The 27,015-nt window shown below is 43.0% G+C and overlaps 1 protein-coding gene and 1 long non-coding RNA gene across 2 annotated transcripts in view; both read left to right on the top strand.

Annotated features, from left to right (window-relative positions):
- Positions 1–27,015, top strand: part of scarb2c (scavenger receptor class B, member 2c) — a 43,287-nt gene that overhangs the window by 10,680 nt on the left and 5,592 nt on the right. The window contains exons 5-10 of the mRNA XM_055864741.1: positions 201–292; positions 4,554–4,673; positions 7,579–7,748; positions 8,014–8,132; positions 14,876–14,949; positions 22,799–22,850. Coding sequence (XP_055720716.1) covers positions 201–292; positions 4,554–4,673; positions 7,579–7,748; positions 8,014–8,132; positions 14,876–14,949; positions 22,799–22,850 — 627 coding nt within the window. The remainder of the gene's footprint in view (positions 1–200; positions 293–4,553; positions 4,674–7,578; positions 7,749–8,013; positions 8,133–14,875; positions 14,950–22,798; positions 22,851–27,015) is intronic.
- LOC129812847 (uncharacterized) lies at positions 14,959–19,145 on the top strand. Its single transcript, XR_008753082.1, has 2 exons — positions 14,959–18,582; positions 18,662–19,145. It is a non-coding gene; the product is annotated as an uncharacterized LOC129812847 (long non-coding RNA).

The raw sequence follows: 27,015 nt of genomic DNA, 5'->3' as shown, positions 1-27,015 counted from the left end.
AGATTCAACACACTGTTTTACAGGTCTAGAGGACATTGTTTCAGATTCAACACACTGTTTTACAGGTCTAGAGGACATTGTTTCAGATTCAACACACTGTTTTCCAGGTCAATGATTTTGTTTCTCTCGGTCAGTGTTCTGTTTTGAGGAACTCGTGAAGGAGAGCGAGTTTCATGGTGGTCATGTTTTTTGTATTTCAGCAAAACGCTACAGATGATGGAGAGTATGTGTTTCTGACCGGTCAACAGAGTTATAAGGACTTTGCCGTTATAGATCAGTGGAAGGGCCAAAGGTAAGCCTTCTATAGAACATTCCACCACATACTATGTTATTAACATATCAATACGAAGGTATTAGGCCTCCTATTGTCAAGGAGGACCATAAACGCAAACTAATTTAATCTGTAATCTAATTGTTCAGTTTGTGTAACTGATATACAGTGCCTTCGGAAAGTGTACAGACCCCTTGACTACTTCCACATTTTGTTACGTTACAGCCTTATTCTAAAATGGATTAAATATGATTTTTTCCCCCTCAGCAATCTACACACAATACTCCATAATGACAGCACAAATAGGTTTTTGGATTTTTAAAAACAATTGATAAAAAAGAAAAATGATACCTTATTAAATAGCCACCTGTTAAATAGCCATCACTAGCACAGAGGGGCTGCTGCCTAAATATACACTACTGGTAAAACATTTTAGAACACCTACTCATTCAAGGGGTTTTCTTTTTGACTATTTTCTACATTGTAGAATAATAGTGAAGACATCAAAACTATGAAATAACACATGGAATCATGCATTAACCAAAAAAGTGTTAATCAAATCAAAATATTTTTGAGATTCTTCAAATAGCCACCCTTTGCCTTGATGACAGCTTTGCACACTCTTGGCATTCTCTCAACCAGCTTGACCTGGAATGCTTTTCACACACCTGCTGTGCACTTGTTGGCTGCTTTTCCTTCACTCTGCGGTCCAACTCATCCCAAACCATCTCAATTGAGTTGAGGTCGGGGGATTGTGGAGGCCAGGTCATCTGATGCAGCACTCCATCACTCTCCTTCTTGGTCAAATAGCCCTTAAACAGCCTGGAGGTGTTTTGGGTCATTGTCCTGTTGAACAACAAATGATAGTCCACTAAGCCCAAACCAGATGGGATGGCGTATCACTGCAGATTGCTGTGGTAGTCATGTTGGTTAAGTGTGCCATGAATTGTAAATATATCACAGACAGCGTCACCAGCAAACCACCCACACACCATAACACCACCACTTCCATGCTTCACGGTGGGAAATACACATGCGGAGATCCTCCGTTCACCCACACCGCGTCTCACAAATACATATCATAAGATCATAAGGTGAATGCACCAATTTGTAAGTCGCTCTGGATAAGAGCGTCTGCTAAATGACTTAAATGTAAATGGCGGTTGGGACCAAAAATATCAAATTTGGACTCCAGAGCAAAGGACAGATTTCCACTGGTCTAATGTCCATTGCTCGTGTTTCTTGGCCCAAGCAAGTCTCTTCTTATTGGTGTCCTTTTAGTAGTGGTTTCTTTTCAGCAATTCGACCATGAAGGCCTGATTCACACAGTCTCCTCTGAACAGTTGATGTTGAGATGTGTCTGTTACTTGAACTCTGTGAAGCATTTATTTGGGCTGAAATTTCTGAGTCTGGTAACTCTAATGAACTTATCCTCTGCAGCAGAGGTAACTCTGGGTCTTCCATTCCTCTGGTGGTCCTCATGAGAGACAGTTTCATCATAGCGCCTGATGGGTTTTTGCGACTGCAATTGAAGAAACTTTCAAAGTTCTCAAAATTTTCCGGATTGCCTGACCGTCATGTCTTAAAGTAATGATGGACTGTCGTTTCTCTTTGCTTATTTGAGCTGTTCTTGACTTAATATGGACTTGGTCTTTTACCAGATAGGGCGATCTTCTGTATTACCCCCCACCCCCCCACCCCACCTTGTCACAACACAACTGATTGGCTCAAACACCATTTAAGGAAAGAAATTCCACAAATATTTTTTTTAGAAGCATTCCAGGTGACTACCTCATGAAGCTAGCTGAGAGAATGCCAAAGAGTGTGCAAAGCTGTCATCAAGAAAAAGGGTGGCTATTTGAAGAATCTCAAATATAACAATTAGATTTAACATTTTTGGGGGGTTACTACATGATTCCATATGTGTTATTTCATTGTTTTGATGTTGATATGAGAATTATGTTCTCGATGTTCATAAACCAATTCAATTAAACTACTCAGTCTGCTAATCAGGATTTTTAAGATACTGGTTGAAATGAATCAGACGGAGGCCCAGCTACGATATAAAGTTTATTTACGAGAGCGCTCCTTAGTTCTTGCACACAATCAGAATTCATACGCACATACATTTGCACACAAACAGTAGGTATCCTCCTCCTCCTCCTGTATCCTCCTACTGATTAGGGAACCGTGAGAATCACTCCCTGTGCTTTCCCCAATCTCTGTGGTCCCTAGCCAAGGTCGGGACCGAGTCCTGCTCAGTGCTTAAGACACTTTAGAGACATATTGTACAGTTTTATATTGTTTTACCCTAATTCTGACTAAAACTACACACCTCATTTAATTATACTTTTACTGACTAAACCTAAATAACCCCATCAGATAATAAATTTATGATTTTAATCAATTTCATACCGTTTATAAGGTTTCAGAGTGGGAATTATTTCATCATTATCTTTCAACATTTAAATTACTTTAACAGATGTCTTCACTATTATTCCACAATGTGGAAAATAGTCAAAAAAAAAAAAAAAACCTTGAATGAGTAGGTGTTCTAAAACTATTGTCTGTGTATTTTATATATTCTTATTCCATTCTTTTACTTAGATTTGTGTGTATTAGGTATTTCTTGTGAAATTGTTAGATATTTCTGCGCTGTCGGAACTGGAAGCACAAGCATTTCACTACATCTGCTAAACACGTAAACACGTATGTAACCAATAACATTTGATTTGGGTGGCCAGACGGAAGCCACTCTTCAGTAAAAGGCACATGACAGCCCGCTTGGAGTTTGTCAAAAGGCTTCTAAAGGACTCTCAGACCATGAGAAACAAGATTCTCTGGTCTGATGAAACCAAGATTGAAGCCTTTGGCCTGAATGCCAAGCATCACATCTGTAGGAAACCTGGCACCATCCCTACGGTGAAGCATGGTGGTGGTAGCATCATGCTGTGGGGATGTTGTTCAGCGGCAGGGACTGGGAGACTAGTCAGGATCGAGGGGAAAGATGAATGGAGCAAAGAGAGAGGGATCCTTGATGAAAAGCTGCTCAGAACCTCAGACTGGGGCTAAGATTCACCTTCCAACAGGACAATGTGACCCTAAGCACACAGCCAAGACAACGCAGGAGTGGCTTCGGAACAAGTCTCTGAATGTCCTTGAGTGGCTCAGCCAGAGCCCAGACTTGAACCTATTCGAACATCTCTGAGAGACCTGAAAATAGCTGTGTAGCGACGCTCCCCATCAAATCTGTCGCTCTGGATAAGAGCGTCTGCTAAATGACTAAAATGTAAATGTAAATGTAAATCTGACAGAGCTTGAGAATCTGCAGAGAAGAATGGGAGAAGCTCCCCAAATACAGGTGTGCCAAGCTTGCAGCGTCATACCCAAGAAGACTCGAGGCTGTAATCGCTGTCAAATGTGCTTCAACAAAGTACTCAGTAAAGGGTCTGAATAGTTAAGTAAATGTGTTATATATATATTTTTTTTTTGCTTTGTCTTCATGGGGTGTTGTGTGTAGATTGAGTTAGGGAAAAAACGATGTAATCCATTTTGTTACGTAACAACATGTGGAATAAGTCAAGGGGTCTGAATTAGGAGTTACTCAATCAATCAATCAAGTTTATTTTATATAGCCCTTCGTACATCAGCTAATATCTCGAAGTGCTGTACAGAAACCCAGCCTAAAACCCCAAACAGCTAGTAATGCAGGTGTAGAAGCACGGTGGCTAGGAAAAACTCCCTAGAAAGGCCAAAACCTAGGAAGAAACCTAGAGAGGAACCAGGCTATGAGGGGTGGCCAGTCCTCTTCTGGCTGTGCCGGGTGGAGATTATAACAGAACTATGCCAAGATGTTCAAAAATGTTCATAAGTGACAAGCATGGTCAAATAATAATCATGAATAATTTTCAGTTGGCTTTTCATACGGCGCATCTCATTATGAATGAAGACAGGGTGCAGAACGTAAATCAAAAGGAATATTTAGTCTCTAGTCTATTGTACTGCACCTGTTATCCACAGCTTCTGGGGTTGCAGTAGAGATTGTCTGAGTGCACTGTAATTAACTAATAACTGTAATTTAGATGGGTGTTTGTTTTCTTAGCCTCGTTAAACCTGATCTCACAATCTCACGTTTTAGTTCTGGTGACACCAAATGTGAGTGTTCTGGTCAGTGTGGTTTCGCAAGGCTAAATATGATGTAGAGTTCACAGAAAGCGAATACAGTCAGAACCCATTTTGAAGTGATAACCGTGATAACAATGAGCGTTCTCTCTGCGTGCAGCTCTCTGAATTGGTGGACCACAGATGAGTGTAACATGATCAATGGGACCAATGGGGCCTCCTTTCATCCAATCATCACCAAGAACGAGACCCTCTACATGTTTTCCTCTGATCTCTGCAGGTTGGTTTGGGTCTGAACTCGCATGTCTCTGTCATGGGTGTAGGCCTGTTACGGGGTTTGTATTACCGCCACACCGGCGGTCATGAGTCATGGCCGCAGTCAAATTCCACGTGACCGTTTAGTAACTAGGCTTCTCCAAGCTCTGATGCTGCTGATGGTCATTAGTAGCCTACCAAACTAGCTAACTGCCTGGTAATCAGCACTCTATTGTCCCTCTTATCACTCGGACATCAATGCAAATGTAATCAGAAATCTAATCGAATACTTCATTAGCTCATGTTGCGCAACATTTCTATAGGCTATGCAATTGATTGAGAATCCAGTTTTGATGGCCTCTATTAAAAAGAAGAGGATTTTGTCAGCTTTCTACAGGCTAGGCCTACTACTTTTATTTCTCAACTTTCCTAATATTTAGCACATTGCTTCTCTTTACAACAGGAGTATAGCCTACCTGGCTGGCATTACGGGCTATTGAAGTGCATATTTGACATGTATTTTTTTGCCCCTGTTTTGAGAAAGGTACATGAAAATGGTCCATTCTAAATAAATACAAAGCCACACATATATTATTTAGTATATGTAAAGACAAGATGAAATCAAGAATCGTATGGTCGGTGACTATCACTTGTGAATGATATATTATCACTTTTGAACGATGCCCAGCTTGTGTGCAGTAAGGCAAGAAACAGCGCATGCCTGTTCCTCTAACATCTTCAATATGCGCCGCCGGAATTCAATAGGGACGCGCACAGTTGCGTCTCGGACATGTGTGTCTTCACTTGTAGCCTGTGAGAAAGACCTGATCACCTGAAGGGTATTGGCTAATATGAATTTCTGAGAGAGCCATGTGAGGTGAGCGGTCCGCCGGAGCATGCGGTCCCGTGTGTCTCAGTTGGTAGAGCATGGCACTTGCAACGCCAGTGTTGTGGGTTCAATTCCCACGGGGGACCAGTACGAAAACATATATGAATATGTATGCACGCACTACTGTAAGTTGCTCTGGATAAGACCGTCGGCTAAATGACTAAAATGTAAATGTGAAGGGAATTATAATTATATTCAGCCTAAGGCCACAACGACCACTGGCCGCAAAAGGAATTAATTGTTTTAGGGGGCATTACAGCCCCACACAAAGAGCATGCCGCCGGGAAATTCGAGGCATTATCAAGTGCTTGTCAAATTGTGAATGAGAGACTGAAGTGTGTACTTCATGCAACTTTTAAAAAATCATCATTAGTCGCATCATACAGCCTTAGAATGTATTATGGGTCTCCCGAGTGGCGCAGCGGTCTAAGGCACTGCAACGCAGTGCTAGAGGTGTCACTACAGACCTGGGTTCGATCCCGGGCTGTATCACAACCGGCCGTCATCGGGAATCCCATAGGGCGGCGCACAATTGGCCCAGCGTTGTCCGGGTTAGGGGAGGGTTTGGCCGGGGGGCTTTACTTAGCTCATCGCTCTCTAGCGATTCCTTGTGGTGGGCCGGGCGCCAGCAGGCCGAACTCGGTCGTCAGTTGAATGCGGTTTCCTCTGACACATTGGTGTGGCTGGCATCCAGGTTAAGTGGGCGGGTGTTAAGAAGTGCGGTTTGGGAGGACGCATGACTCGACCTTTCCCTCCCGAGCCTGTTGGGGAAGTGGCAGCGATGAGACAAGATCGAAATTGGGAGAAAAAATATTATCAAAACATAATAGCCCAACGTTTGTATCATAACTAAAGTTGCATAAATAACTCTAAATTAAGCATATAGGAGGACCTATTTCTTTGTTAACCGCTCAATACAGAATAGCCACATGTGCCCACTCCCTCAAATCATTTGGAGAAAATATCCTTTCTATCTTATTCAGTTTTGTTTATACTATAAAATAATATCACGGAATTCTAAGCAAGTCTTGTCTGTTAAATGAACTAGTGTGTCCCACATGAAAAAAAAGGAGAGCCGCAAACTCTAAGAGGTCAGATGCAGTAATAACCTAATAACCAACGTTTCAACAGACAAGCTGTCTTCATCAGGGTATAATGTAGCCCACAGCCATATGGCAGAGCCAGATCCGGGCCTAACATAAGGACAACTCAGAGTTTTCTGTTCTTCGGAAATAGACTAGATTTTCTTCATATCATGTTCCTTTAGACCTGTCTAAAATAAATAATGGATTTATTGTGATGGTGTAGGCTATATTACATGGATTTATTAGACTTTTTAAAATGTAGATGTTCTAAAGGTCTGCGTCAGTGGCATGTAAGCCAGGAGATGTTAAATGTGTTTTGTGTTATCGGTCAATTACCTTGAGACCGGCAGTTATTTGCTTGACAATCACCGGCTGACAACACAGCCCTAATTTGAGTATTCACAAGGATAAAAGTCATTGCAGAAATACAGAACAGTAGTTTAGAATATACAGGTTAATGGGGTGTGATGAAGTCAAACTGAATGCATGAGGCGGCAAGTAGCCTAGTGGTTAGAACGTTGGACTAGTAACCGAAAGGTTGCAAGATCGAATCCCCGAGCTGACAAGGTAAAAATCTGTCATTCTGCCCCTGAACAAGGCAGTTAACCCACTGTTCCCCGGTAGGCCATCATTGAAAATAAGAATTTGTTCTTAACTGACTTGCCTAGTTAAATAAAGGTTTATTTTCTATTTTTTTTACATGAAGTTACGGTTTTACACGACAGTCTGTACAGAGTTGTCCCAACAAAGTTACTTCTCTCAATAGCTTTCATGTTTCAGAATGCTTTTAAAGATGTTTACATTCCAAGATCCACTAAAACTCCTGTAATTACTGAACCCAGAAGGAGATCTTGCATGAGTTGGCTAGCTTGCTACTCCATGTGTTTGTAAACATTTATGTATCTCCTCTTTCACAGTAGATGAATCTATGCTCTGTTCATTGTCCTCTTTGTCAGATCTATCTATGCCATCTATGAGGAGGAGAGCAGTGTGATGGGTGTCCCAGGCTACAGGTTCTCTCCACCCAGCAAGGTGTTTGCCAACACAACAGACAACGCTGGTTTCTGTTCCCCACCAGGGAACTGTCTGGGCTCTGGCGTGCTCCAAGTCAGTGCCTGCAAACAAGGTAATAATATAGAATGTATTTTCTGTGCCACTTGGCACTCAATTTTATACAAACATTGAGTACATAAGTTTTTATGTGATCCCTACGGGGGTTGAACCCACAACCTTGTCGGTACTAGTCAATGCCACCCTCTTATCAACTGAGCCACTCCTAGTCAGGACTGTAACCATATGAATTCAAAACATCATCTGTCTGAGGTCCATTTATTAACTCAATGAGGTTGGAAAAACGTCATCTCAATGTTGTATCATATTTCACATCCTAGATGCTCCGATCGTCATGTCTTCTCCACACTTCTACCAGGCAGATGAGAAGTTTGTCAAAGACATCTTCGGGATGAAACCAGACAAGAAGCAACACGAGACCATCATAGATATCAACCCGGTATGTAAACTGAACAAAAATATAAATGCAACATGTAACAATTTCAAAGATTTTACTGGGTTACAGTTCATATAAGGAAATCAGTCAATTGAAATAAATAAATTAGTCCCTAATCTATGGATTTCACATGACTGGGATTACAGATATGCATCTGTTGGTCACAGATACCTTTAAAAAAAATAATAGGGTCGTGGATCAGAAAACCAGTCAGTATCTGGTGTGACCACCATTTGCTTCTTGCAGCGCGACACATCTCCTTCACATAGAGTTGATCAGGTTGTTGATTGCTGTGTGTGGAATGTTGTCTCACTCCTCTTCAATGGCTGTAAGAAGTTGCTGGACTTTGGCTGGAACTGGAACATGCTGTCGATCCAGAGCATCCCAAACATGCTCAATGGGTGACATGTGTGGTGAGTATGCAGGCCATGGACGAACTGGGACATTTTCAGCTTACAGGAATTGTGTACAGATCCTTACAACAGGGCTGTACATTATCAGGCTGAAACATGAGGTGGCGGATGAATGGCACGACAATCTCGTCACGATCAGGATCTCGTCACGGTATCTCTGTGCATTGAAATTGCCATCGTGTTCGTTGTCCGTAGCGTATGCCTGCCCATACCATAACCTCACCGCCAACATGGGGCACTCTGTTCACAACGTTGACATCAGCAAACCGCTCGCCCACACGTCTGTCATCTACCCGTACAGTTGAAACCTGGATTAATCCGTGAAGAGCACAGTTCTCCAGCGTGCCAGTGGCCAAGGGAATGTGAGCATTTGACGACTGAAGTCGGTTAAGACTCCATACTGCAGTCAGGTCAAGACCCTGGTGATGTCGACAAGCACACAGATGAGCTTCCCTGAGACGTTTTCTGTGCAGAAATTCTTTGCTTGTGCAAACCCACAGTTTCATCAGATGTCCGGATGGCTGGACTCAGACAATCCCGTGGGAGAAGAAGCCGGGTTGTGGAAGACCTGGGCTGACGTAGTTACACGTGATCTGTGTGTGAGGCCAGTTGGATGTGCTGCCAAATTGTCTAAAATAATGTTGGAGGCGGCTTATGGTAGAGAAATTAACGTTCTCTGGCAACAGCTCTGGTGGACATTCCTGCAGTCTGCATGCCAATTGCATGCTCCCTCAAAACTTGAGACATCAGTGGCATTGTGTTGTGACAAAACTGCACATTTTGGTGGCCTTTTATTGTCCCCAGCGCAAGGTGCACCTGTGTAATGATCATGCTGTTTAATCAGCTTCTTCATATGCCACACCTGTCAGGTGGATGGATTATCTTGGCAAAGGACAAATACTCACTAAAAGGGATGTAAACAAATTTGTGCACAGAATTTGAGAAAAATAAGCCTTTTGTGCGAATGGAACATTTCTGGGATCTTTTATTTCAGCTCACGTAACATGGGACCAACACTTTACCTATTGCGTTTTATGTTTTTGTTTTGTGTATAACCTTTTGCCAAGAGTACCTTACCTCTGGCGTCAGCATGTTTTCAGTTTGACCACTAGAGGGAACACTATTACCACTTTTTAGTAGAACGTCATGACTTTCACAGCATTTAATTCTGGGTGATACAAGGATCCTTTTTTTTTACTATAGAAGGATAATATCACTAATTCACACAAAGTGGACACACACACACATACTATGATGCTCAGTAGACAAATTACACTAACTACCTAAATCTAGCCAGTAAGAGGAGAGCGGTTTTCCATTGCAAAACATTCTTCAACGGTGTGCACTAAGGAACACGACCCAGTGCTGTTCCTGAGCCAAGGCCAGTCAGAAGCAGTGTGTATAAAGTCCTTACTGTTGATAAGCTGTTATTTATAAAGCTTTTTGTGGCGCAGTTGGAGTGGCTCAGTACCAGGCGTAGAGACACTAAAGATAAGAAACTAGGGATGTATCCCAAATGGCATCATATTCCCTATATAGTGCACTACTTTTAACCAGAGTCCTATGGAACACTATTCCCTATATAGTGCACTACTTTAGACCAGAGCCCTATGGAACCCTATTAACTATATACAGTGCACTACTTTAGACCAGAGCCCTATGGAACCCTATTACCTATATATAGTGCACTACTTTAGACCAGAGCCATATGGGCCCTATATAAGGAATGGGGTGCAATTTGAGATGCTGACTAACCTACCTGCAGGGCAGACTACAGTTAGAGATGCTGACTAACCTACCTGCAGGGCAGACTACAGTTAGAGATGCTGACTAACCTACCTGCAGGGCAGACTACAGTTAGAGATGCTGACTAACCTACCTGCAGGGCAGACTACAGTTAGAGATGCTGACTAACCTACCTGCAGGGCAGACTACAGTTAGAGATGCTGACTAACCTACCTGCAGGGCAGACTACAGTTAGAGATGCTGACTAACCTACCTGCAGGGCAGACTACAGTTAGAGATGCTGACTAACCTACCTGCAGGGCAGACTACAGTTAGAGATGCTGACTAACCTACCTGCAGGGCAGACTACAGTTTGAGATGCTGACTAACCTACCTGCAGGGCAGACTACAGTTAGAGATGCTGACTAACCTACCTGCAGGGCAGACTACAGTTAGAGATGCTGACTAACCTACCTGCAGGGCAGACTACAGTTTGAGATGCTGACTGACCTACCTGCAGGGCAGACTACAGTTAGAGATGCTGACTGACCTACCTGCAGGGCAGACTACAGTTAGAGATGCTGACTAACCTACCTGCAGGGCAGACTACATTTAGAGCTGCTGACTAACCTACCTGCAGGGCAGACTACAGTTAGAGCTGCTGACTAACCTACCTGCAGGGCAGACTACAGTTAGAGATGCTGACTAACCTACCTGCAGGGCAGACTACAGTTAGAGATGCTGACTAACCTACCTGCAGGGCAGACTACAGTTAGAGATGCTGACTAACCTACCTGCAGGGCAGACTACAGTTTGAGATGCTGACTGACCTACCTGCAGGGCAGACTACAGTTTGAGATGCTGACTGACCTACCTGCAGGGCAGACTACAGTTAGAGATGCTGACTAACCTACCTGCAGGGCAGACTACAGTTAGAGCTGCTGACTAACCTACCTGCAGGGCAGACTACAGTTAGAGCTGCTGACTAACCTACCTGCAGGGCAGACTACAGTTAGAGATGCTGACTAACCTACCTGCAGGGCAGACTACAGTTAGAGATGCTGACTAACCTACCTGCAGGGCAGACTACAGTTAGAGATGCTGACTAACCTACCTGCAGGGCAGACTACAGTTAGAGATGCTGACTAACCTACCTGCAGGGCAGACTACAGTTAGAGATGCTGACTAACCTACCTGCAGGGCAGACTACAGTTAGAGCTGCTGACTAACCTACCTGCAGGGCAGACTACAGTTAGAGCTGCTGACTAACCTACCTGCAGGGCAGACTACAGTTAGAGATGCTGACTAACCTACCTGCAGGGCAGACTACAGTTAGAGATGCTGACTAACCTACCTGCAGGGCAGACTACAGTTAGAGATGCTGACTAACCTACCTGCAGGGCAGACTACAGTTAGAGATGCTGACTAACCTACCTGCAGGGCAGACTACAGTTAGAGCTGCTGACTAACCTACCTGCAGGGCAGACTACAGTTAGAGATGCTGACTAACCTACCTGCAGGGCAGACTACAGTTAGAGATGCTGACTAACCTACCTGCAGGGCAGACTACAGTTAGAGATGCTGACTAACCTACCTGCAGGGCAGACTACAGTTAGAGATGCTGACTAACCTACCTGCAGGGCAGACTACAGTTTGAGCTGCTGACTAACCTACCTGCAGGGCAGACTACAGTTTGAGCTGCTGACTAACCTACCTGCAGGGCAGACTACAGTTAGAGATGCTGACTAACCTACCTGCAGGGCAGACTACAGTTTGAGCTGCTGACTAACCTACCTGCAGGGCAGACTACAGTTTGAGCTGCTGACTAACCTACCTGCAGGGCAGACTACAGTTAGAGATGCTGACTAACCTACCTGCAGGGCAGACTACAGTTAGAGCTGCTGACTAACCTACCTGCAGGGCAGACTACAGTTTGAGCTGCTGACTAACCTACCTGCAGGGCAGACTACAGTTAGAGATGCTGACTAACCTACCTGCAGGGCAGACTACAGTTTGAGCTGCTGACTAACCTACCTGCAGGGCAGACTACAGTTTGAGATGCTGACTAACCTACCTGCAGGGCAGACTACAGTTTGAGCTTGGTGGGTGTTTTTGGTTTCTTGTAATGTTCTGCTTGTGTCAGAAATGACAACCTGTCATTAGTTAAATAGTAAACAAACTGCCTTACTGTGTTTTGTGAACTGTACTAAAAGAAGAGCCTCTTGTTACGCTATGCCTTCTAGAACCCTCCTGTACTGTACATACACAAATACACTCACTATGTTAACACGAGGAGGAGTTGAGAGCTTTCTTGGTTTCCTGACGAGATGTCGACAAGACAATTTCCTTGCCTCTTCACAATCTATGAACACTCTGAATTGATCTTTAGGCCCTGTTTTCTTTATTAGGCCTATAAAATGTCAACGTGTGTGTGTACTACCTTTAACCAGAGCCCTATGTTTCTGGGAAACAGGCCCATAATGTATAAACACATTTTTGCCTAATATATCTTGATTTAAATAAAAAATATATTTTAACTAGGCAATCCAGTTAAGAACTTTCTTATTTACGATGACGGCCTACACCGGGACAAACCCGGACGACATTGGGCCAATTGTACGCCGCCCTATGGGACTCCCAATCACGGTCGGTTGTGATACAGTCTGGAATTGAACCAGGGTCTGTAGTGACACTGTGCCACTCGGGAGCCTAAGTTTTGATGCTTTGTTTTTAATGTAGGTTTTTTATTAGGCTGCTTCTATGGCAACCACTACAGGAACAAATATGTATTTTTCACGATGTCGCCTCGGTTACTGTCCCAACACTCTAACTGCTAGGCAACCAGCCACCCACATCATAAAAATATATAAAACAATACATCAATACATTGAATAAGGTACTAGCACTGACCTGTATATACTTGCCTTCTCCTGTTTCTTTAACTCTCATCGTAGTTCTTGTGATGGTTTTAATTCTTCATTTTATTTGTTATTCTATTATCATTATTATCATCATCACCGTATTGTTGGGAAAGAGCTCTCAAGGTAATAATTTCACTGATGTTTTACACCTGTTGTATCCTGTGTACGTGGCAAATAAACTTTGACACACACACACACACACACACACACAAATATTGTACATGTTATAGTGTACATGTGTAATGGAGCAGTGTACATTTGTATAGTACACAATGTGTTGTACTAAAGTGGTCGATGTGGGTTTATACATATAAAGTGATTGGTAGTAGGAATTTATAAATACTTATGGTAACATGTAACAGAAGTAATAGTGACCAGTAGCATTTTTTTTTTCAAATTGTATTTTACCTTTATTTTACTAGGTAAGTCAATTAAGAATAAATTCTTATTTACAATGACGACCTACACCGACCAAACCCCGACGACGCTGGGCCAATTGTGTGCCGTCCTATGGGACTCCCAATCACAAGCGGTTGTGATACGGCCTGGTATCGAACCAGGGTCTATAGTGACTCATCTAGCACTGAGATACAGTGCCTTAGACCGCTGCGCCACTCAGGAGCCCAGATTAATGGTAATGGTAATCAATAATCAATGGACAGCTGCGTGATGGAGTAATCAATGGATTATCAATGGATAATCAATCATTATTGTCTGAACAAGTTCCACAGTCATGTGACTAACAGAAATGGAATAATGTGTCCCTGAACAAAGGGGGGGTCAAAATCAAAAGTAACAGTCAGTATCTGGTGTGGCCACCAGCTGCATTAAGTACTGCAGTGCATCTCCTCCTCATGGACTGCACCAGATTTGGCAGTTATATCTGTGAGATGTTACCACACTCTTCCACCAAGGCACCTGCAAGTTCCTGGACATTTCTGGCGGTAATGGCCCTAGCCCTCACCCTCCGATCAAACAGGTCCCAGACGTGCTCAATGGGATTGAGATCCGGGCTCTTCGCTGGCTATGGCAGAACACTGACATTCCTGTCTTGCAGGAAATCACGCACAGAACGAGCAGTATGGCTGGTGGCATCGTCATGCTGGAGGGTCATGTCAGGATGAAGGGTACCACATGAGGGTGGAGGATGGTCCTCCCTGTAACGCACAGCGTTGAGATTGCCTGCAATGACAACAAGCTCAGTCCGATGATGCTGTGACACACCGCCCCAGACCATGATGGACCCTCCACCTCCAAATGAATCCCGCTCCAGAGTACAGGCCGGCTTTGGATCTTTGGTTTTCCTTCATATTGCTTCCATGTTATGATCACTAGATCTGATGGGTGTGGACACTGCTTTAGAGGAAATTCCTGCAGCATTAGTAAAGATGTGATCAATACATGTTGATGATTTCATTCATGTGTTGTTTGTAAATCCCATGGTAGGTTGACTGATAACCTGAACCAGATTGCAGGCACTGCTTACAGTTTGAAACTTTTTCTTGAGTGGGCAGCTTGATGAAAGCCAGTCAATATTTAGGTCACCCAGAAAATATACCTCTGTCGATATGACATACATTATCAAGCATTTCACACACATTATTTAGGTACTGTTAGCATTCAGTGGTCTATAGAATAGGCAACCTGAGAAGTAGTAATAATTCCTAACTCTGATTTGTTTCCACAGCTTACAGGCATCGTACTTCAGGCTGCTAAGAGACTTCAAGTGAATGTGTTTGTTGAGAAGATTCCTGTGTTTAGGTAAGCAAAGACTATCTCAAACCAAACCATTCCCTAACTGTTATATCTTCACATTTTACTCACACAGTTTTATTTGAACAAGTACAATCTACACCAAAATCATAAGTCTCACTTGGTAAAATATCTTTGTACCATATTTAGCCAACGGCTAATTTCCCTCTGCAGTCCCCAGGCAGCTGAACATATACAGTGCATTTGGAAAGTTTTCAGACCCTTTTACTTTTTCCACATTTTGTTACGTTGCAGCCTTATTCTAAAATAGATTTTTCCCCCCTAATCAATCTACACACAATAACCCATGATGACAAAGCAAAAACAGATTTGTATAAATGTTTGCAAATGTAAAAAAAACTGACATCACATTTACATAAGTATTCAGACCCTTTACTCAGTACCTTTTGGCAGCAATTACAGCCTCGAGTCTTCTGGGGTATGACGCTACAGCTTGCCGCACCTGTATTTGTGGAGTTTCCCCTCCCATTCTTCTCTGCAGATCATCTCAAGCTCTGTCCGGTTGGATGGGGAGTGTTGCTGCACAGCTATTTTCAGGTCTTTCCAGAGATGTTTGATCAGGTTCAAGTCCAGGCTCTGGCTGGGCCACTCAAGGACATTCAGAGACTTGTCCCGAAGCCAGTCCTGCGTTGTCTTGGCTGTGTGTTTAGGGTCTTTGTTCTGTTGGAAGGTGAACCTTCACCCCAGTTTTTTGGTCCTGAGCGCTCTGGAGCAGGTTTTCATCAAGGATCTCTCAGTGCTTTGCTCCGTTCCTCTTTCCCTCAATCCTGACTAGTCTCCCAGTTCCTGCCACTGAAAAATATACCCACAGCATGATACTGCCACCACCACCATGCTTCACCGTAGGGATGGTGCCAGGTTTCCTCCAGACGTGACACTAGGCATTCAGGCCTAAGAGTTCAATCTTGGTTTCATCAGACCAGAGAATCTTGTTTTTCATGGTCTGAGAGTCCTATAGGTGCCTTTTGGCAACACTTCAAGTGGGCTGTCATGTGCCTTTTTACTGAGGAGTGGCTTCCGTCTGGCCACTCTACCATAAAGGCCTGATTTGATGGAGTGCTACAGAGATGGTTGTCCTGGAAGATTCTCCCATCTCCACAGAGGAACTCTGGAGCTCTGTCAGAGTGAGCATTGGGTTCTTGGTCACCTCCCTGACCAAGGCCCTTCTTCCCCGATTGCTCAGTTTGGTCTGGTGGCCAGCTCTGGGAGTTTTGGTGGTTCCAAACTATTTCAATTTATGAATGATGGAGGCCACTGTGTTCTTGGGGACCTTCAATGCTGCAGACATTTTTTGGTACCCTTCCCCAGATCTGTGCCTCGAAACAATCCTGTCTCGGATCTCTACGTAAATTCCTTCGACCTCATGTCTAGGGTTTTGCTCTGATCTGCACAGTCAAATGTGGGACCTCATATAGACAGGTGTGTGCCTTTCCAAATAATGTCTAATAAGTAGAATTTACCACAGGTGGACTCAAAGATGTAGAAACATCTCAAGGATGATCAATGGAAAAAGGATGCACCTGAGCTCAATTTCATGTCTCATAGCAAAGGCTCTGAATACATTACATTTACATTTAAGTCATTTAAATACACAGGGGATAATGGGGAAGATGGGCGACACCTGGAGTGGGGGTGGAGACCGTCACAAAGACAGGTGAAACAGATCAGGGTGTGACAAATGCCACGGATATGCATTTTCAATGCTCTCATTGAAGAAGCTCAGTCAGAAGCGTTTTCCTGAGCTGGATAAGAAGAATGAGGCATCTCCACATCTCCTCTGTGCATCCCCAAATGGAACCCTATTCCCTATATAGTGCACTACTTTAGACCAGAGCCCTAGGCCCATTATCAGCAACCATCACTCCTGTGTTCCAATGGCACGTTGTGTTAGCTAATCCAAGATTGTAATTTTAAAAGGCTAATTGATCATTAGAAAACCCTTTTGCAATTATGTTAGCACAGCTGAAAACTGTCCTGATTTAAAGAAGCAATAAAACTGGCCTCCTTTAGACTAGTTGAGTATCTGGAGCATCAGCATTCGTGGGTTCGATTTACAAGCTCAAAACAGCCAGAAACAAAACCTTTCTTCTGAAACTCGTCAGTCTATTCTTGTTCTGAGAAATGAAGGCTATTCCACGCGAAAAATTGCCAAGAAACTGAAGGTCTCGTATAACGCTGTGTACTATTCCCTTCAAAGCGCAAATTGACTTGAACCAGAATAGAAAGAGGAGTGGGAGGCCCCCGTTGCACAACTGAGCAAGTGGACAAGTACATTAGTGTCTAGTTTGAGAATCAGACGCCTGAAGTGTTGCCACCACAAGTCCTCAACTGGCAGCTTCATTAAATAGTACCCACAAAACACCAGTCTCAACGTCAGCAGTGAAGAGGCGACTCCGGGATGCTGGCCTTCTAGGCAGAGTTGCAAAGAAAAGGCCATATCTCAGACTGGCCAATAAAAAGAAAATATGGGCAAAAGATCACAGACAGTGGACCGAGGAACTCTGCCTAGAAGGCCAGCATCCCGGAGTCGCCTCTTCACTGTTGACGTTGAGACTGGTGTTTTGTGGGTACTATTTAATGAAGCTGCCATCTCCCCTCTGCTTGAATGCAGAGGGGAGATTATGTTGTGTTGTTTCTTTGCATTTCTGTCTTCCTCTGGTAAACTGAGATGTTGGTGTAAATAAATTTGAGGTGTTGGCAGCTTCATAGGCTATTCTCGTTGACTTTGGCGACATACTGCTCACGTCTTATCCACAACTCTCTGTCCATCGCCGTTGTAATCCACTGGGGAGCCAACATTTCCCCAAACTGGATATTTTAAACGATGATGGAGAATCCTCCAATGTTTATCTGGTTTATCGACCCCACCACTTCCCATCTTACAGAACAGGGGGGGCCTGAACATAATTACAAATTTGTAGACAGCAAATTTACCGCAAGAAGCCCAAACAGATATATTTTACTAAAACATCATGTCAAACCTTGCTTACCTTTTTGTATACGATCACATACAGTATATCTCTCTCTCTCATGTGTGGGATTACTTTGGAACAGATTTGCAAAATGTAAAATCACTTGGAGCTGATTTGCTGGTGTTTTTACAGTCTTTTATATCCAACAATTTTTTGAATATATATATATATTTTTTTAATCACACACAGTCCGCCAGTTGGGGAATCCAGATGTAGTTGCTTTAACAGAATAGCTTAGAATGTGTTTTGAGCTCAGATTTACTCAAAAGGGAATAGGCACTCAATGCAGTGTAGGCATAGGGCTAGAGTTTTTATATTTTGTTCAACTTTTTTTTAATGTATTCAATGGGGTTCACAGTGAGGACGGAACAGAGGCCTCGTACCGAAACACCCCTGGAAGCCTGCTATCTCCCTAGAAGCCTGCTATCTCCTATCTCATTGTTCTGAACAGAGGCCTCGTACCGAACACCCCTGGAAGCCTGCTATCTCCTATCTCATTGTTCTGAACAGAGGTCTCGTACCGAACACCCCTGGAAGCCTGCTATCTCCCTAGAAGCCTGCTATCTCCTATCTCATTGTTCTGAACAGAGGCCTCGTACCGAACACCCCTGGAAGCCTGCTATCTCCTATCTCATTGTTCTGAACAGAGGTCTCGTACCGAAGCACCTCTAGAAGCCTGCTATCTCCCTAGAAGCCTGCTATCTCCTATCTCATTGTTCTGAACAGAGGCCTCGTACCGAACACCGCTAGAAGCCTGCTATCTCCCTGGAAGCCTGCTATCTCCTATCTCATTGTTCTGAACAGAGGCCTCATACCGAACACCCCTAGAAGCCTGCTATCTCCCTAGAAGCCTGCTATCTCCCTAGAATCCCGCTATCTCCCTAGAATCCCGCTATCTCCCTAGAAGCCCACTATCTCCCTAGAAGCCCGCTATCTCCCTAGAAGCCCGCTATCTCCCTGGAAGCCTGCTATCTCCCTAGAAGCCTGCTATCTCCCTAGAAGCCTGCTATCTCCCTAGAAGCCTGCTATCTCCCTGGAAGCCTGCTATCTCCCTAGAAGCCTGCTATCTCCTATCTCATTGTTCTGAACCAGCGTTTTGTGATCCCTCCTGTTTATCAGATATAATCGCCTGTAAGATAAACAGTTTGATGACAATGTCCGGTACTTTTGCGGAGTTTTATTGTTATTTTTTTTAAACATTTTTTAAACCTCCTGCTTTTGTCTGTATGTGTCTGTGTGTTTCATACGTGCATAATCTATGAGCAGAATTACTGGCTTTCCTTGATTAGCCACAAAATCCCTATTTTGAAAGCGCCTGTTTTCTTGAAGCTGTGCTGTATCATTTTCTCTACACGCCCACCCCACCCCGCCTCAACGTGGCCCAGCCCCCTAGCAAATTTGAGTTCTAGCCAATGAACTTCAGCCCCTTTAATTTGAGTGACAGCTAGCAAGAGGCCTGGCCAGCGTTATCCAATGAGGTTACAGGGCAGGCCCAACGGAGGGGGAGAGAGACACGTGACGTAGTAGGCAATTTTTCGGGGACCACTTTTGGCTACTTTCAGAAATAATGACTGAGAAGAATACAAAAGTAGCAGGGAATCTCTTTAATTATAAAGTATTTCTCAGCTTTTTTTCTTTTCTTTGTAGAGACAGAAGTGAAACTTGTCTGTCAGAGGTCCTCATCTGCTGTGGCCAAATTTAGTGATAAGTTACACTGTTTAAACACACACTAGTTACAGCAGATTCTGTATGTGAACAAGCATTGTGTGTATGTGTGCGAGCAGTGTGGTGTAGTGTGTGTTCTTGCCAAGTGCAGTTGCTGCAACAGATGGACTTTTGACAGAGGAGATGGGGGAGGAAGTAAATATATCCCACTAAATATATCCCAGATTACGGAACAGTGTTGGAAACTAATGACTCCAGCCCCCCAATTTACAAGAAACAACATGTAGGATATTATAAATTCCATATTAGTAGAGGAACAAAATGACCCCAATTTGACCCCAGAAAGACCTCAAAGGAACCTGCAAGTAAGCATTTCATTGGACGATGTATACCATGTGTATCCTGTACTTACTTGAATTTAACCATGAGTATTACTGGAAGATCTATGATTGAGATTGCACTAAGGGAATGTGAGTAAACCAGCAGTGAAACCGCCAAAGGACTAAAAAGGCAATTTTTGTTTACTCACATTCCCTTAGTGCAATCTCAATGAATAGTAGACCCTGGCTGAGGGGTAGTTTTATTCAAGCCTTTGAGATGTAGCATAAAATATTTCACACAAGTACAATATTTATATACATGTGTGAATTGGAAATGTTTATTTTATATATACCAAGTCCCCGTGAAACACCCTCGGAGAGTGGGGTCACGGCCAGGGTCAGTCAGTCATCAACGGCGACCTTGGAGCAGTTCCTTGCTTAAGGGCACATTGACAGATTTCTCATCTTACCGGCTCTGGGATTTGAAATCACGACCTTTCAGTTTACTGGCTCAACGCTCTAATCGCTAGGCCTCCCGGCATTACACGCCCGGCATGCTTACACAAGCTTCCTGTAGGTAGTCTCTTCCGACAAGTCTGACCTGTTTTTTGAAAAACTAAATTACTAATCAAAGTGATTTTTCTCCAACCACATAACATGCCGACAGTCATCAGGCTACAATGTATAGCCTTTAGTAGAGTCTGACTGTGCTGAGTCTTTCTGAAGAATTGTTAATTACGCTGTTATCATAACTCCATTGGTGACCTTCGGTCAGTCAAAACTCATCAACATCTGACATGGTCCCCAGGGTGTGAGCAACAGTATTTGTAAGTCTGAAGTGCACTCTGACTCTGCCCTGTACACCCTTACAGGTGCCCTTTCCTCACATCATTTATTGTGATGAGGATTTGATATGCACGTACTGGTTGTATCATCGTGTGGATCCTTGTTAGCGCCGATGTCCATCAGACCTGGGTTCAATTACATTTAAAAAAAAATCATATTTTAAATACATTTAGCTTTTGTTTTAGTCTGCCTGGAGTGCCAGGTGGGCATGGTTTGCGAACTATTCTATTGGTTTCATTGCACCAGACAAGCTCAATCAAGCCAAGCTAATAAAAGTATGTGAAAGGATTTCAAATAGTATTTGAACCAAGGACTGGTGTCCACCATGCACTCATCTGACCTCATCGTAACCCCTACTTTTATTTTTCTAATTTGTTCGTCACTAAATTAAGTAATTAGCTATAAAAAATAAAAATAAAATTTCCATGATGTTTTCTTATAAAACAAAACATCAGTTTGTTGTCTCCAGTTAGTCCTGCTGGTCTGACTACCACCAGATTTACAGGCTAGTTCAGCTTAAATTCATTTAGATGCATGAGAGAGAGTGTGTGTGTCCAGTACCATGGTACGACTTGGATCAGTTTCATTGGTGTAACATACATACATGCTACTTAACTACTGGTCGGCACATGAAAAATGGGAAAACAGGGTATGGAATGGCTTGCTGATGATTGTGATGTTGGCAGGCTTCATCTTGTTCAGAGCACTGACAAACACACCGTACTATAGTAGTGTATTAAGTGAGCGATTTTTAAAAATGTAAATGGCTAACAAGCAGGTTTGGGCAGTATTCAGATTTTCATATAGTCATACCGTCCATCTCTCATCCAGGGATTTACGATATTACCGGCATAGTACACAAGGGGGTGCTAAAAACACAAGAGAAGCCCACTGGGCCTCTATTACCAAAATTAGCACAAACGAATAATAGCGAAATCACATAGACACTGTTAGCTAAATGCTAACGAGTGAAAACGAACAAACTAATTGCAAAGACTGGTAAATCCAGCTCATAATGTTATACAAGCATAGCCAGTGGCTTCCAGATGTTATTTTCAGTGATATCTGTCAGAAGTCAAAGAGCTCTGGTTGAGTTATCTGTACAGCTGCCATTTGTTTGTCCCTACTAGTGTTCTTTTTCTTCCCTTTTTCTTCTCCACGTACACATGCTGCTCTTCCTTCAGAAAAGCATGCATCACTCCTTTGTTCATTTGCACAATTTACCTCGTTCACTTTCACTTGTCCACGGCCAAACATTTAGTAGTGAATTGCATATGTGTAACTTCCTCACCTCGTGTGCTGCACCACAGAGACTCTCCAATAGATATAGAACTCTATGGACTCACCAGCTCCCTCTTTCTACCGTTGTGCTATTTACTAACTAACACGTGACTGGCTCAACTTTTCTGGGGGAACTATGGTAAGCTTCATAATGTGACCTGGTGAAATGAGGAACGCAATCTGCTTTTTTTCCTAAGGTATTACACAAGTTGACTGCAGGTATTAACTTAAGTTGCTACAAATATTAAAATGTTTTGAGGGTATTGAAAAACCATCCTGTGGCTTTTCTCAAATACCACGGTATATACCGCCCAAACCTAGTAACAAGCAGGTTCTAATATTACAACACAGTAAATTCATTCTGAAAATAAATTTACATAGTGCGGAATACAAGTTAATTCTTAAGTGATTTCATGCAATGATCATACAGGGGAAAACTAAGGGGGCGTGACTGACTGGCAAACGAATGTTGAATTTCTCAATTGCTTAAAATTAGGTCAATGTTAGGGGTTAAAGGTCAGGTTGGGGTTAAGGTCAGGGTCAGTTTCAAATCAAATCCAATTTTATTGATCACTTACACATGTTTAGCAGATGTTATTGCGGGTGTAGCGAAATGCTTGTGTTCCAACAGTGCAGTTTAAGGTTTTGATGTCGGAATGTCTGTAAGTCACGTCCCTTTAGTCTCACCATGATCAAAACAATGGCTTTAGATTCTATAGTTGTTCTAACATTTGTCCTCCCTTCTCTTTGCAGCCAAACGGGTGATATCAGGACTCTGGTGTTTCCTGTACTCTATCTCAATGAGGTAAGCTGGGCGTGGTCATTATTTCACGCAATGTATCTGCTATTTACATGCATCTTCATTGTGCCTACTGGCAGATTGATAACACTTCTGATGGCCCAGCATATAGCTTCATTTAGTTCAGTTCCCCTTCTGCTGTTGTTTTCGAAGATGTTTTGGGGTGTCCACGTTCGTATAATTTATTGATGTTGTTGTTATTTTGGCATGGGATTTAACTAATTATCTGAATGAGCGATTGTTCCCCACTAGGTCAAAGTTAATAAAATCCTGATCCAAAAACATAAATAGAATGACACATGGCTCACAACAATGCTGAACATTTTCTAAGATGAGAAAACATGATACATGCTCAGCCAGGAATGTCCTTAAGTCTTATGCCAGTTATCTGGAGCAAAGGTAACTGAATAGCAGACCACTCCTGCGTCAGGCTTCATAACATTTGTTATGACCACCTTATGTAGGCCTTAGACACTCTATGTCACTTTAGGGACTAAGAAGGTTCACCATTAGTGCTGTCTCATCAATGCTAGTATGAACTGTAGAAGAAACATATTTGAACAGAGGTTTTTTTTTAGGAGGAAGCTTTGAATAGGTCAGTAGCCTACAGAGTAATATGAGAAGAGTGCAGTTGCTGAACTTATGTAGATACGCTAGATTACCAAAAGTATGCTCGTCGAACATCTCATTCTAAAATAATGGGCTCTAATATGGAGTTGGTTACCCCCTTTGCTGCTATAACAGCTTCTACTTTTCTGGGGAGGCTTTCAACTAGATGTTGGAACTTTTCTGCAGGGACTTGTGGGTGATTAAACCTGTCTCGCAGTTGGCGGTCCAATTCATCCCAAAGGTGTTCGATGGGGTTGAGATCAGGGCTCTGTTTGGCCAGTCAAGTTCTTCCACAACGATCTCGACAAACCATTTCTGCATGGACCTCGCTTGGTGCATTGTCATGCTGAAACAGGAAATGGCCTTCCCCAAACTGTTGCCACAAAGTTGGAAGCACAGAGTCGTCTAGAATGTCTTTGTATGCTGTAGTGTTAAGATTTCCCTTCACTGGAACACTTATGTTAGCACAGCTAAAAACTGTTGTTCTGGTTAAATAAGCAATAAAGCTGGCCTTCTTTAGACTAGTTGAGTATCTGGAACATCAGCATTTGTGGGTTCGATTTACAGGCTCAAAATGGCCAGAAACAAATAACTTTCTTCTGAAACTAGTCAGTCTATTCTTGTTCTGAGAAATGAAGGCAATTCCTTTCGAGAAATTGCCAAGAAACTGAAGATCTCGTACAACGCTGTGTACAACTCCCTTCACAGAACAGCGGAAACTTGCTCTAACCAGAATAGAAAGAGGAGTGGGAGGTGCACAACTGACCAGGAGGACAAGTACATTTGTTTCTCAAACTAGACACTGACGCCTCACAAGTCCTCAACTGGCAGCTTCATTAAATAGTACCCACAAACACCAGTCTCAACGTCAACAGTGAAGAGGTGACTCCGGGATGCTGACCTTCTAGGTAGAGTTGCAAAGAAAAAGCCATATCTCAGACTGGCCAATAAAATTAAAATATTAAGATGGGCAAAAGGACACAGACACTGGACAGAGGAACTCTGCCTAGAAGGCGAGCATTCCGGAGTCGCCTCTTCACTAGTTTTTTGCATAGTTACAATGTGTAATCATTGATGTCCCAGGAGCAGTGACTAAGTGTATAATTGTAATACATACATGCAGACATAGCATCATTCAAATAATGGAGTTTGATACTCCTGGTATTGAATAATGACTGAAAAAGAATGTCTCACAGAGATTCATACCTGAACCACACCTTTATTTGCCAAGGAAGAGTACATGATCAGTGAATATATTCAATGTTCAGGCTACAATGTGGGGATCTCATGCGTGGTAATAACTACAGTACATGTATATAGGACTTGTATCCTTAGCACAATTAAAGTTATTATATTCTACTCTATCCATAGGCTTCATTAATGCCATTAAGACTTGCAGTTGATACAAGAACTATGATAGCTGAAGTTTATAGATGGGGTCTGAACTAATATTCATACCAAACGTTTTTGGGTCCATACACAGATCGGCTACATACTGTAGCTAGCTACACATCCATAGGCATACAGTTATTTCTATCTTCCACTACACAATAAGCAAGTAAAAAAAAAAAAAAAAACGTAGGGTCTGGATTTTAGGCCGGTAGCAACCACCACAGGGTGTCCGTTCAGAGCACGAGGAAAACCAAAACATTTATGGGGTATTGGAAAGGAGATGAGCTGGCCGTTTTTACAGAGAGTGAGAGTCGGAAACCGCAGGACAAGGTAGCATGTCCGGTGAACAGGTCAGGGTTCCATAGCCGCAGGCAGAACAGTTGAAACTGGAGCAGCAGCACGACCAGGTGGACTGGGGACAGCAAGGAGCCATCAGGCCAGGTAGTCCTGAGGCATGGTCCTAGGGCTCAGATCCTCCAGGAGGGGAGTGAGAGAGAGAGAGAATTAAGGGAGCATACTTAAATTCACACAGGACACCAGATAAAACAGTGGAATTACACCAGATATAACAGACTGGGCATGATATAACACCACCCACTTTGCCAATGCACAGCCCCCACACCACTAGAGGGGATATCAACAGACCACCAACTTACTACCCTGAGACAATGCCGAGTATAGCCCACAACGATCTACTTCACCGCACAAGCCCGTGGGGGCACAAAACCGGACAGGAAGATCAAGTCAGTGACTCAACCCACTCAAATGACGCACCCCTCCTAGGGACACCATGGACGACCACTAGTAAGCCAGTGACTCAGCCGCCGTAATAGGGTCAAAGGCAGAGAATCTCAGTGGAGAGAGGGGAACAGGCTGGGAATAGACAGCAAGGGCGGTTTTTCGCTCCAGTGCCTTGCTGTTCACCATCGCACGCTTGGGCCAGACAACAATCAATCATAGGACCCACTGAAGAGATGAGTCTTAAATAAAGACTTAAAGCATCTCTGTTTAATTATTTTTTTTAAATACATTTTCAGGGTCAAGGAAAATGTTAAATATGTCAAGGTTTGGCTTTTTCAAGAGGCTTTATTACTGCCACTTTTAGTGAGTTTGGTACACATCCGGTGGATAGGGAGCCGTTTATTATGTTCAACATAGGAGGACCAAGCACAGGAAGCAGCTCTTTCAGTAGTTTAGTTGGAATAGGGTCTAGTAGGCAGCTTGACGGTTTAGAGGCCATGACTATTTTCATCAATGTGTCAATAAATACAGGATTATAAAACTTGAGTGTCTCCATTGATCCTAAGTGCTGGCAGTGTTGTGCAGACTCAGGACAACTGAGCTTTGGAGATATATGCAGATTCAAAGAAGAGTCGGTAATTTGCTTTATAATTATATTTTCGTCAAAGAAGTTCATGAATTCACTGCTGAAGTGAGTCATCCTCTCTTGGGGAATGCAGCTTTTTAGTTAGCTTTGTGACAGTATCAAAAAAACATTTTGGATTGTTCTTATTCTCCTTAATTAGGTTGGAAAAATACGATGATCGAGCATCAGTGAGGGCTCTTCGATATTACACGGTACTGTCTTTCCAATTTTCTGGAAGCTTGCTTCATGGCTCGTGCATTTTCTATATACCAGGGAGCTAATTTCTTGTGAAAAATGTGTTTTATTTTTAGGGGTGCGACTGCATCTAGGGTACTACGCAAGGTTAAATTTGGATCCTAGGTCGGATCAGATTATTTGTTGTGATTGCAAAAGTAATAAGATGGTGGTCCGATAGTCCAGGATTATGATGAGAAACACATAGATCCACAATATTTATTCAATGGGTTAAAACTAAATCCAGGGTATGACTGTGGCAATGACTTGGTCCGGAGACATGTTGGACAAAACCCACTGAGTCGATGATGGGTCTGTGGACTTTTCCATGTGAATATTGAAATCATCAAAAATTTGAATGATCTGCCATGACTACAAGGTCCGATAGGAATTCAGGGAACTCTGTGAGGAACGCTGTATATGGCCCAGGAGGCCTGTAAACTGTAGCTATAAAAAGTGATTGAGTAGGCTGCATAGATTTCATGACTAGAAGCTCAAAATATGAAAACGCAGTCATTTTGGAGGGGTGAAAATATAAATTTGCTATCGTAAATGTTAGCAGCACCGCAG

Source organism: Salvelinus fontinalis, chromosome 2 (genome assembly GCF_029448725.1).
Source record: "Salvelinus fontinalis isolate EN_2023a chromosome 2, ASM2944872v1, whole genome shotgun sequence".
Taxonomy (NCBI): Eukaryota; Metazoa; Chordata; class Actinopteri; order Salmoniformes; family Salmonidae; genus Salvelinus; species Salvelinus fontinalis.
Note: the sequence above shows the minus strand (reverse complement) of the source record. Positions and strands in the feature narration are given on the sequence as shown.